Source organism: Schistocerca cancellata, chromosome 10, assembly GCF_023864275.1.
Source record: "Schistocerca cancellata isolate TAMUIC-IGC-003103 chromosome 10, iqSchCanc2.1, whole genome shotgun sequence".
In the NCBI taxonomy this organism is placed as follows: Eukaryota; Metazoa; Arthropoda; class Insecta; order Orthoptera; family Acrididae; genus Schistocerca; species Schistocerca cancellata.
This window is the reverse complement of record NC_064635.1, coordinates 2,609,675-2,623,182: the sequence shown is the minus strand read 5'-3', so window position 1 is coordinate 2,623,182 and position 13,508 is coordinate 2,609,675. Positions and strand designations below refer to the sequence as shown.

Sequence of the window (13,508 nt, the reverse complement as noted above, 5' to 3'; positions counted from 1 at the left end):
GTTGCACATTTTGTCACCAAGGCATGCGTGGTGGTGTCTGCCTGCCCAAGTGCAGAATATCGTTGACGGTCTGGGACATATTTGTTTAGACTGGCTGAAGATCACTGTTCTCACGGGTGATGCCATCCTTGGCAGCATTCGTGTACACTCGGTGTGGCTTGGCTGCCTGCGGCCATACGTCGTGGCGTGATCCCTGGCGGGCTGGAGGTGGTAACTCTATTTGGAGAAATCCATGTACTGTCAGTTTTGTAACACAGTTAAAAGCCTGTCAGCCAGACATAAGTTTCATTCTCATGCAGAGATCATGGTCACCTGTATCTGTGGCGGTAACTTGGTGAGTGCGGTGTCCACAGTGGATGGTCTAGAGTGAGGGTTGAATTGCTTAACTTACTTAGGCTTCTTTACAACTGAGAAGACGTCACGGTGCCTAGTCGTAATTGTTGCTCCGGTGTCCCGACTAACTGCTGAGGCAACGCTGCCTTCGCCGTGTCAGATTTATCCACAATTGGAGGTGTCTGAATGATGTTGCTGACGATGTCGGCGTGCTCACCTGTACGACTCAGCAGTGTGTCGTCGAGAATGCTGTAGTTATGCAGAACACACTCGATGATAGCAAACGACTTGCCAGTTGTTCTGGGTAAATCGGTGGTAATTTATGGTAGGGTTCAGATCGAATAAAAGTCCCACAGATACTTTTGCTTGGCTGTGGTGGCACGGAAGATTGGAGTGCAATGGAGAACAAGCTCCCCCAGTCCAAAAGCGGCGCGGAAGAAAATACCACGAGAGTGATGTCGCGTGGCCCGGCATGTTGTCGCGAAAAACTTAACAGTGTGGTTGGCACAATAAAGTCGGATGGCCCGGTACTGTGTCTGCGACATCCGATGAACAGTTTTTTGTTGGTAGTAAAATGGGCTACAGTCGTTTCCGAAATCACCCACAGAGTCGGCAGTCAGTACACGTTGTTCATGTATGGAAGGATCATTGTTGCCACCAACAGCACGGCTTAGAAAAGCGTATTTTCGCGTTTCACAGAAAATGTAGAATATGCCTGCTGATTTGGAACGCTATACAAAACATTACGAAGGTCACTCAGATTTCACCAGAACTGTAATTGTGTCACGGCTCCATTATTGGCGGGTAGGCGTTGAGAGACAGTATGCTGAGCTAGCCACAGCAGGTGCTGGCATTCGTCGCGGGGTCACCAGTGCGGAGAGGCTGCAGTTAGTGGAATTACGTAGGCGGCAGGTGCGGATGAGGTACTCTTTGCTAAGAGTGCCGCGATACACAGGAGGGTGCAGCTGTTGTCCAAAGAGAACTGCTGGGCAAAGATAGTACAGGAGTGGAGCTCTGCTCCCGTGACCACAGAGTCTGTTGAGGCAACCGACGGTTAAGTCGCCACAACGTCTCAAGACTACATTATGACACTTTTATAGGAAGCCGGCAAGCCCATGAAATATTTCTTAAAAGTTTTTAATTTGTTGCAGGTACTCCCAGAATACTTTTGAGTTGAAAGTGGCTGCAAGTGACAGTACAAACGCTCCAAAATGGTACCCGCAAGCTTAAAATTACGATTGACTAGACCATATTTTGCGCAATAAATTAAGAACTTATAGTATGATCCAGTCAGTTGTTAATTTTTTTGTTGAAGATACGCTCTTTGGAAAAATATGTAAAATTTGGTATGATTTTGGAGTCTTCCAAAACTATGAAAAGTTGTCAGGAAAATCTTAAATAAGGGTCTTTTGCAGTAGATGAGGGAATAGTAGCACCAACGCAATACCCTACTGAACACAAGTTTTATTCGCAAATATCGAAACCCGAGAATACAGTATGCGAATTAGCCAGTGCACAAAAACAAAAGAAGTTAAAACCAAAGGCGCTGTTTAAGTATTCGATAGTCGCCACAGAAGTGCCCAACCCCCTCACCCCGTCGCCCTCGCCGGTAGCGCAGAGTGTGGAGGAGAAGGTGGACACCACGAAGTCCTGTAGCCACGTAGGAGGCGAAGGGGTCTTCCTGCGCGAGAGCGAGGAGGTTCGTGGCTGAGGCGGGTGTAGTGCGACGATAACGGAGAGTACACCGTCACCCGAGATTCTGGCCGTGATGTTGCGTCCGCCGGCAGCTGGGAGGTGTCCAGTACCTGGAAGACGAAGGCTGTGCTGTGTCGTGTCTCAGCGGAGAGTTCATCCCAGATACGTAAATACTGTAGATGAGGAGGGGTGGGGGTAGGGGTGAAGGGATAGAGAGAGAGGCGTCACAGAGAGAAGTGCCACGCGGGGGCGTGATGTCGTTGCACATTTCGCACACTGTACCATGTAAAAAGGCACTGTCTATACCGCCCGAGTAGTTCGTGGCAGGAGCGTCGCATCGGCTAATGTCCAGGCCGGTTTCGCCCTGTTCACTGAGGCAGTTTGGCGTCTGTTATTTAACTGTATGTCCATAGTGTTCTGTCCTCGGCTAAGGATTTTGTGAGGGCCCAAGCAGGGAGGCTGGAGAGACGCGCGAACCGAGTCATCGTGAAGCATCACATATTCAGTTAGCGAGTTTTTTCAAACGAAGGTTCGTGGTGGGGTGTGTGGCTTTTGTGGGTGTGAGTGTACGTGTTCAGCTGGAGTGGTCAGGTTGCTCTACGAGCTGACCTGCCAGAACGAGCCGTTCGCTGTACAGAATGCCGGTGAGTGGCTCTGCCGAGGAGGCTGGACGGTGGCGCCTCTGGCCAGGAAACACCGTGGCACGCGACGGCCACCTTAAGGGTGCGGCTGCGCTGCCGGCGTTCGGCAAGTCCGCTGCTTTGTGGGTGACAAGCGGGGCCGTGGAGCCGCACAACTCGCATTGGCAAAAGGCAGGACTCAGGTTGGCGGCCCTGACAAACAGAGTCAGGTGTGACATCAGACAGCGGGGCTGCCTCCGCCCAGCCCACGAATCGGTCGACGACCGAAAACCTTCAGAAGGAGGCAGAGGGCCGACGTTGTCGATGTGTGCATGTCGCAGGCGCCACACGGAGACGTTTAATTTCGAAAACAGAGTGACCACAAGACAAACAGCAAGCCTTCGAGCAGTTTTCCGTATGAGACAATGCTGTATGGTTTGCAAATGATGAATTAGACTCTAATCTGTAAGTACCTTCCCATTTTACTATAAAAAACTCCCACGAACTGTTTTAATCTATAACGTATATGTGCAAACGATAAAATAATGTAGTATTTCGAGACGACATTTTATGCCTACCACCGACTGTAGACATGCATTTTCACCAACATATCGACGGTATATTAAAGTCACTACCAGCTACAATTTTATGAGTGTGGTACCTATTTGAAACGAGACTCAGGTTTTTGTGACCTATTCAGAAATTGCATTATCCCATTTTATGTGGGTGGTGGGGTGGTGGAGGAGGAGGAGGTTGTTAAAGGGAACCAGTTATTAATTTATTCTGGTTTTCGAGATCACTCAGTAGCACACAAATACGAAACAAACACAGGAACATCTTACCTTTGAGGGTAATGACTATTTCTTGAAGAGATCTTCTGGATTTTTGACTCCAGCAAGAACTTGTGTGTGTAGAACTGCCCAGTTTGTGTTACACAGATCTAGATTGTACATGCAGTCTTTATTGCAGATAAAGTACATACTTCGAAACGTGCAATACAACGATACATAAAATAACAATAAATAAATACTTTCATTTTTTTATTCTTATTCTCGATTAAATCGAGGCAAAAAAGTTATTTTCAACAACATCGATGCTTTGTACATGTTCTGTTCAGTGCTGCAGAAGCTATGTAATTACAAGTCTGTCGAGTCTTGAACTTTATAGACAGAAAGTGCACGATGTCCCTAGAGTGGAACATTGTTAGAGTCCTTGGAGAGTGCAGATCACGCCACTGAACTTTTTGGAGAGCGTGTAGCAGCAGGTAACGATCCTTGGAGAGAGCAGCTCCAGTGAAAATGGAGGACCAACGTATTCAGGCGGCGGAGTCGTCATTCGGATCTCTGGGAGTGGACTGCCAACAGGAGGTGACCGTAAGGAAAAGACAGAACAACGACCGAAAGGTTAACGTTCTACGAGTCGGCCATGGAATGTCAGAAGCTTCAACGTGGTGGGGAAACTAGAAAATCTGAAAAGGGAAATGCAAAGGCTCAGTTTAGATATATGGGGGTCAGTGAAGTGAAACGGAAAGAGGCAAGGATTCCTGGCCAGTTGAGTATAGGGTAATACCAATAGCAGCAGGAAATGGTACAACTGGAGTAAGATGCATTACGAATAAGAAGGTAGGGCAGAGAGGGTGTTACTGTGAACAGTTCACGGTAGGGTTGATCTCATCAGAATCGGCAGCAGACGAACACTGACAACGATAGTTCAGGATACATGCCGATGTCGCAAGCTGAAAATGACGAGAGAGAGAGAGAGAGAGAGAGAGAGAGAGAGAGAGAGAGAGAGAGAGAGAGAGAGAGGGGGGGGGGGAGAAAGTGTACGAGGATATTGTAATGCAGTACTTAAAGGAAGACGAAAATCTAATAGTCATGGAGGAAGGTGTAGAAGAAAGGGTTACGGGAGGATATGGGTTTGGTCCTAGGAATGAGACAGGAGAAAGACTAGCTGAGTTTTGCAATATATTTCAGCTAGTAATAGCGAATACTCTCCTCAAGAATCACAAGAGGAGGAGCTATACTTGGAAAAGGCTAGGTAATACGGGAAGATTTCAGTTAGATTACATCATGGTCACACGGATATTCTGAAATCAGGTACTGGATTGCGAGGCGCACCCAGGAGCAGATACGAACTCAGATCAGAATGCAGTAGTGATCATGAGTAGGCTGAATTTTAAGAGATTAGTCAGGAAGAATCAGTTCGCAAAGAAGTGGGATACGGAAGTAGTAAGGAATGACGAGATACGCTTGAATTTCTCTAAGGCTATATATTCAGCAATAACGAATAGCTCAGTAGGCAGTGCAGTTAAAGAGGAATGGACATCTCTAACAAGAGCAATCACGGACGTTGGAAACATATGCACAAAGAAGTTAACTGCGAAGAAACCATGGCTATCAAAAGAAATACTTCAGTTGATCGATGAAAGAAAGAGAAAAAAATGTTCTGGGAAATTCAGGAACACAGAAATAAAAGTCGCTCAGGAATGAAATAAATAGGAACTGCACGGAAGCTAAAACGGAATGGCTACATGAAAAATGTGAAGACATCGAAATAGACATGTTTGTCGGGAGGACTGACTCAGCTTAAAGGAAGGTCAAAATAACCTTCGGTGAAATTAAAAGCAAGGGTGGCAACATTAAGAGTTCAAAGAGAATTCCACTGTTAAATGCAGAGGAGAGAGCGAATAGATGGAAAGAGTACACTGAAGGCCTCTATTAGCCGAAGATTTGTCCGATGTGATAGAAGAAGACGCAGCAGTCGATTTAGAAGAAATAGGGGATCCAGTATTAGAATCAGAATTTAAAAGAGCTTTGGAGCACTTAAGATCAAATAAAGAACAAGGGATAAATAGCATTCCACCATCTAAAATCATTGAGGGAAGTGACAATGAAACGACTATACACGTTTGTCTGTAGAATGTATGATTCTGGCGATATAACATATGACTTTCGTAAAAATATCATTCCACACAATTCTGAAAACTGCAAGAGCTAACAAGAGCGAGAATTGTCGCACAATCAGCTCAACAGCTCATGCATCGAAATTGCCGACAAGAATAACATACAGAAGAAACATACGGCATTGCATGGGACTGAAATATGAACTGTCGGAAAAACGGAACAGAACAGATTCGAGGCATTTGTGATGTGGTGCTACAGACTAATGTTGAAAATTAGGCGGACTGGTACGGTAAGGAATGAGAAGGTTCTGTGCAGAATGGGAGAGGGAAGGAAAACACTGAAAAGTATAAGGGCATCTGTTAAGACAACAGGGAAGAACTTCCATGTTAGTAGAGGTAGCTGTGAAGGGTAAAAGCTGTAGAAGAAGATAGATATTGGAATATATCTAGCAAATTATTGAGGAAGACAGTTGCAAGCGCTACTTTGAGATGAAGAGATTGGCACAGGAGAGGAATTCGTGGTGGTCCCCATAAAACCAGTCATAAGACTCATGACTCAAAAAATGATGTTTGGGTCAAGGACAGTAGGTGTGATTAAGTTAGTGAGATTTGAGGTTTTTGGTCAGGGTGCGCCTGGAAAGTACCAGCTGGCGTTAGACTTTGGACAGAGTGGTCCACAGTAGGTCAAGGAGGCTCACTGAGAGTAGAGTGAGGTCGAGCCACTATGTAAATTGGCAAGAACCCTAGCAAAAACAGAGCTAGCGAACCCTGAGCTTTATGGACACAGTGTATGTGGAGAGTAGCTTCAGGTAGCAGGCTTTTGAGACTGCAGACTACAGAGCTCAGCGAGGGCCAGTGTGACTAGGGTGAGATCTACGCAATGGAGCTCTCCAGTAGGCCAGACCCCTAGCTATGATGAAGATAGTGAACCTAGAATTTTTGGCTGGGGTATATCTTGGGTGTATCGGGTGTCAGACGTTGAAGAGAGTGACACACAGCAGAACAATGGGACCCAGTAGAAGCTGAATGAGGTCCAAATAGTAGAGCTTCCGACGAATGAAACGCTAGTTATCTCAAAGCTAGTGAGCCTTGATCTGTTTGGTCAGTGTGTGCCTGGAGTGTAGCAGCAGATGGCAGACATAGAGAGCGACCCACAACAACAGGGAGATCAGTGTCAGTAGGGCGCGGCCCAAGTGGGACATCTGCCACCAGGTAAGGGCTGTAGCTGGGATGAAGCTAGTGAGCTTTAGATTTTGGGACAGCATGTGCCTGGAATATAAGAGCAGGTATCAGACCATAGAAAGACCGATCCAGAGCAGCACAAGGAGGTCCATTGTCAACAAGATGAGGTCAAGGCAATAGAGCTGACAACTGGACAAAGTTGAGGAGCCTGAGCTTTCTGACCAGAGTGTGCCTGGAGAGCAGCAACAGGTGGCAGACCTTGGAGAGAGCGACCCAATGCAAGGCATGGTGACCCAGTGTGAGGTCTAAATAGGAAAGCTGTCATTGGACAAAACACCAGCTGAGACGGAGCTAGTGAGCCTTGAGCTTTTTGGCCAGTGCGTGCCTGGAGTGGAGCAGCAAGTGGCAGAGCCTGGAGAGAGCGACCCACAGGAGGACAGGGAGGCCCAGCACGAGCAGGGCGAGGTCCAGGCAGTAGAGCTGCCACCAGGCCATGTCCCTGGCAGCGGACTGCAGGTGCCTCGTGTCGCCCCTGTGGCGCAGCAGGTACTCCGTCCAGAAGACGGCCTTCTCCAGTGGGGGTGTCGGCTGGTCCCGGATCAGCACTGACTGACGGTAAGCAGCCTCCCGGTACCTGTAAAAAAAATGTCGTGTCTCACAAATAGTGAAATGCTGCCAAATTCACCGAGAAGTCTAGATGGAAAATGGCAGTCACTTGGGTTTGTTGAAATAGCGTCTAAGTGAATGCAGACTCCAGGTAGGTATCCCTTCCAGGTTAGCAGAAGACAGTGGAGCAGGAAACGTGTACAAATGAAAACTGGAGCCAGACTGGTCATCCTGACAAAGGGTTCATACTGGAACTTAACTGGCAGATTAAAATTTTATTGTGTGCTTGACCAGGACTCGAACCTGGGCACCTTTCCTCTTGCAGGTAAGTGCTCCCCTGAAAGAGCCATCTGAGCAAGACTCGCGACCTGCTCTCTCCATTTTGCTTCCAACAGTGCCTCATCTCCCACGTTCTGAGTCCCGGTCAGGCACACAGTTCTGATGTGTCAGGAAGTTTCAAATCAGAGCAGATTCCACTTCAGAGTGAAAATTCATTCTGGCAAGCGTTTATTCCATGTGGAGTACAGATATTGAAACAGTTGTAATTGGCTAGGGGCCATGACTACTCTGCAGAGGAACATTAGGTCGGCGCTTATAGAGCCAAAATGGAGTTAGTTACACGTTCCATATATCACTTGAAAGATTATTTTATCGAAATTATATGGAACGAGTCAGATTACAGGATATCTATACACGATTAGTGTTAACGTTAATGAATACATCATCATTTTATTTCTACTCGTGAAACTACGCTTAAACATAGGGTTTTTTTATATTTTTTTCACTGGCTACCTGTTTTTTAAGTAGAAATTCTTCAATGAAATAGAACGATTTGTCCAGGAGAAATGATTTTAAATTAAATTTAAAATTTGCTTCGTTAGCTGCCAGACATTTTATGCTATGGGTAAATGATCAAAAATTTTTATTGTTGGACATTGAACACCTTTCTGAGCCACTGACAGCTTTAACAATGGGTAATTAAGGTAGCTTTTCCCTCTAATGTTAGAGGCATGTAAAAATTATGATGGATTATTTATGACGAGTTTCATTAGCAATAATGTGTACTGTGATGGCGCAGTTAAAATGCCTATCTCCTCGAAGAGGTGTCTACATGACGTCTGTGTGTGAATACCACATTATTCTAATTGCTCTCTTTTGTGGAATCAATACTTTCTTTCTAAGTGATGAGTTACTTTATGAAATCACTCCTTACGACACTGTTGAGTGGAAATATACAAAATATGTCAGGAGGTTGATACGTTTGTTTACAAGATTAGCAATTACACTAAGAGCAAAAGTAGCTTAATTTAATTGTTTGAGAAGCTAGGTATTATGCTTCTTCCAGTTCAAGTTGTTATCAATATGTAACCCAAAAATTTGCAGCATTTTAACCTATTTATTAACTGCTGATCAAGTATTACATCAATTCTTAATAAACTATTTGTTGTACACAACTGAAAGAGCTAAGTTTTTTACAAAATTTAGGGCTAGTCCATTTTTAGAGAACCACTTAATAATTCTTTGGAAAATATCTTTTGCTAACTCTTCCGTTTATTTCTCTGTAATAGGATTTATTATAATACCGGTATCGTCTGCAAAAAGTACCTGTTTTGCTTGTGGAATGTTAAGTGGAAGATCATTGACATATATAAGGAATAGGAATGGACCCAAAATTTAATCGTATGGGGTTTCCTCTGCGATTTTTTAATCCCCAATCATTAAAATTTTGTACCTTTCCGACTGTGTCTGAATTATTCATTACAGCCTTTTGCATTCTGTTCAACAAGTATGATTCATACCAGCTGTGTTTAAAGCCATCAATCTCATAAAACGTGAGTTTTTTTAAAGAGAGTATTGCAGTCTACACAATCGAAGGCCTTGGAGAGGTCACAAAAATACCAACAGGCGAAGCTTGGCTTTTACTAGGCCTATCTGACGAGTGAATATATAAACAGCCTCCTTAGTTGAGCAACGTATTTTAACCTAGCTGGAAAAAAATCAGCCGGCCGGTGTGGTCGTGCAGTTCTAGGCGCTTCAGTCTGGAACCACGTGACCGCTACGGTCGCAGGTTCGAATCCTGCCTCGGGCATGGATGTGTGTGATGTCCTTAGGTTAGTTAGGTTTAAGTAGTTCTAAGCTCTAGGGGACTGATGACCACAGATGTTAAGTCCTATAGTGCTCAGAGCCATCTGAACCATTTTGGAAAAAATCCTTGTGTCAGTAATCCATTATATAATTATATCACTAAGGACGTTACTTATTACGTTGGAACAATTTTTCAGAAATATGTTTGAAATACCGTCAATGCACAAGAGCTTTTGTTTTTTAGAATTTTTATAACTGTATTAATTCCAGTGAGAGTTGTTGGTGGTACTTCTAGTAGCTTAAAGTTTTGTGGAATCACATGTTTAATATATCCTCTTACTTCTTCAACTGAGCCATTTTATCCTATATTTGTTGCTGCGTTAAAAAATAATCTTTAAAAGTATTTGCAACTTGTGAATTATCAGTCAAACACAGTCATTTAGGTTAATTGTTATGGAATCTTTTACACTAATTGGCTTTCCTGTCTCCTGTTTGACAATGTCCTTATAGTTTTATCGTCTTATCTGTACCATTTATTTCTATCAGGGCATGCTTATGCCTGGACATTTTAATGACTTTCCTTAAAACACTGTAGTATTTTTTGTAGTATGCAAGTAATGTCAGATATTGACTTCTCTGGCCTTTAGATAAATTTCTCTTTTCCTCTTACAGGAGATTTTAATGCCCTCAGTTATCCATGGCTTACTAGTTTTCTAATAGATCTTTTGTATAATTTTTAGGAAAGCAGCCTTCAAATATTCCTACAAATGTATCATGGAATAAACTGAATTTGACATTAGCATCTCTTTCTACATGTAACTCATCCCATATCACCTCTTTTAGCTTCAACTTAAAGCATTACACCCTGTTTTCATTAACAGGCCAGTTCCGTTTAGTAAATGGCATAGTACCAATAACAGATATAAACTTTGAACAGAAGTCCGTCGCTAAGACACAATATTCAAAAAATTCCTGGGTATGTGGATTGTCGAGAAATTGAATTGGAAGAAACACATTGATGATATGCTGAAACATTTGAGTTATTGCAAATTTTGGTGAAATTATCTTGCTATGCCGATTTTCATTCACTGCTTTCATATGGCATCATATTGTGGTATAATTCATCATTAAGAGAAGAAATATCCATTACACAAAAGCGTGTAATCAAAATAATAGCCGGAGCCTAACCAAGATCACCTTGTAGACATTTATTTAAGGAACTAGCGATATTCACAGTACCTTCCCAATACATATGTTCACTTATGAAATTTGCTATTACTAATTCATCCCAATTCAAAAAATAATGGAAAAGTGCATAGCTGCGACACAAGAAGAAACGACGATCTTCTCTATTCTGGGTTACATCTGACTTTGGCACAGAAATGCGTGAATTATGCTGCCACAAAAGCTTTTGGTCATTTACCAAATCACATTAAAAGAATGACAGGTAGCGAATCAGACTTTAAAATCTAATTAAAAGAATTTCTAAATGACGTCTCCTTCTACTCAGTAGATGAATTTTTAGATGTTGTTGTTGTTGTGGTCTTCAGTCCTGAGACTGGTTTGATGCAGCTCTCCATGCTACTCTATCCTGTGCAAGCTTCTTTATCTCCCAGTACCTACTGCAGCCTACATCCTTCTGAATCTGCTTAGTTTATTCATCTCTTTGTCTCCCTCTACGATTTTTACCCTCCACACTGCCCTCCAGTACTACATTGGTGATACCTTGATGCCTCAGAACATGTCCTACCAACCGGTCCCTTCTTCTTGTCAAGTTGTGCCACAAACTCCTCTTCTCCCCAGTTCTATTCAATGCCTCCTCATTAGTTATGTGATCTACCCATCTAATCTTCAGCATTCTTCTGTAGCACCACATTTCGAAAGCTTCTATTCTCTTCTTGTCTAAACTGTTTATCGTCCATGTTTCATTTCCTTGCATGGCTACACTCCATACAAATACTTTCAGAAACGACTTCCTGACACTTAAATCTATACTCGATGTTAACAAATTTCTTTTCTTCAGAAACGCTTTCCTTGCCATTGCAAGTCTACATTTTATATCCTCTCTACTTCGACCATCATCAGTTATTTTGCTCCCCAAATAGCGAAACTCCTTTACTACTTTAAGTGTGTTATTTCCTAATCTAATTCCCTCAGCATCACCCAATTTAATTCGACTACAGTTCATTATCCTCGTTTTGCTTTTGTTTATGTTCATCTTATATCCTCCTTTCAAGACACTGTCCATTCCATTCAACTGGTCATCCAAGTCCTTTACTGTCTCTGACAGAATTACAATGTCATCGGCGAACCTCAAAGTTTTTATTTCTTCTCCATGGATTTTAATACCTACTCCAAATTTTTCTTTTGTTTCCTTTACCGCTTGCTCAATATACAGATTGAATACCATCGGGGAGAGGCTACATCCCTGTCTCACTCCCTTCCCAACCACTGCTTCCCTTTGATATCCCTCAACTTTTATAACTGCCATCTGGTTTCTGTACAAATGGTAAATAGCCTTTCGCTCCCTGTATTTTACCCCCGACATCTTCAGAATTTGAAAGACAGTATTCCAGTCAACATTGTCAAAAGCTTTCTCTAAGTCTACAAATGCTAGAAACGTAGGTTTGCCTTTCCTTAATCTTTCTTCTAAGATAAGTCATAGGGTCAGCATTGCCTCACGTGTTCCAACATTTCTACGGAATCCAAACTGATCTTCCCCGAGCTCGGCTTCTACCAGTTTTTCCATTCGTCTGTAAAGAATTCGTGTTAGTATTTTGCAGCTGTGACTTATTAAACTGATAGTTCGGTAATTTTCACATCTGTCAACACCTGCTTTCTTTGGGATTGGGATTATTATATTCTTCTTGAAGTCTGAGGGTATTTCGCCTGTCTCACACATCTTGCTCACCAGATGGTAGAGTTTTGTCAGGACTGGCTCTCCCAAGGCTATCAGTAGTTCTAATGGAATGTTGTCTACTCCCGGGGCCTTGTGCTCTGCCGAACTCTTCACGCAGTATCGTATTTGTCCTCTAGAAATCACTGCTTAGCTATTTTGCACTTCCTGTCGATCTCATTTTTGAGAGTTTGTATTCCTTCTTGCCTGCTTCATTTACTGAATTTTTGTATTTTCTGCTTTCATCAATTAAATTCAGTATCTCTTCTGTTACCCATGGATTTCTACTAGCCCTCGTCTTTTTACCTACTTGATCCCCTGCTGCCTTCACTATTCCATCTCTCAAAGCTACCCATTCTTCTTCTACTGTATTTCTTTCCCCCATTCCCGTCAATTGTTCCCTTATGCTCTCCCTGAAACTCTGTACAACCTCTGGTTCTTTCAGTTTATCCAGGTCCCATCTCCTTAAATTCCCACCTTTTTGCAGTTCCATGAACCATGGACCTTGCCGTTGGTGGAGAGGCTTGCGTGCCTCAACGATACAGATAGCCGTACCGTAGGTGGAACCACAACAGAGGGGTATCTGTTGAGAGGCCAGACAAACGTGTGGTTCCTGAAGAGGGCCAGCAGCCTTTTCAGTAGTTGCAGGGGCAACAGTCTGGATGATTGACTGATCTGGCCTTGTAACACTAACAAAAACGGCCTTGCTGATGTGGTACTGCGAACGGCCGAAAGCAAGGGGAAACTACAGCCGTCATTTTTCCCGAGGGCATGCAGCTTTACTGTATGATTAAATGATGATGAATTTTTAGATATGAAGCATTTAACAGTAAAAAAAAAATTATTATATCGTGTAAAGATACATTCCACATCATTAAAGATACATTCCACATCATTACAAAATGTCGTATTCATGATTTTTGGATCTGACTCTGGGTTGTAAGGTGGCATTCTGTTTATTTCTGTGCATCATGACCAGATAGTCCATTAGTAATTGGGTACACAATGTTTTAGCCTGAGCACTGTCTGTAAAAATGTCATCGACCAGTGTCCTGCTATGTTGCTGCACTCGAGTTGGAAAACTGTGTACTGGAATTAGATTGAAACACCGTAACTACAACTCTAGTTGATTTTTCCTGTCCATATCCTTTAAGAAATCTACACTGAAATCTCGACAAACTACTGTGTC

General features: G+C 43.2%; 1 protein-coding gene across 1 annotated transcript in view; it reads right to left on the bottom strand.

Annotated features, from left to right (window-relative positions):
• Positions 1 to 4,458: 4,458 nt before the first annotated feature.
• LOC126106695 (UDP-glucosyltransferase 2-like) overlaps positions 4,459 to 13,508 on the bottom strand; it is a gene marked incomplete at its 5' end in the record, with an annotated part of 73,122 nt that continues 64,072 nt past the window's right edge. Inside the window, one exon of the mRNA XM_049913075.1 lies at positions 4,459 to 7,366. Coding sequence (XP_049769032.1) covers positions 7,084 to 7,366 — 283 coding nt within the window. The remainder of the gene's footprint in view (positions 7,367 to 13,508) is intronic.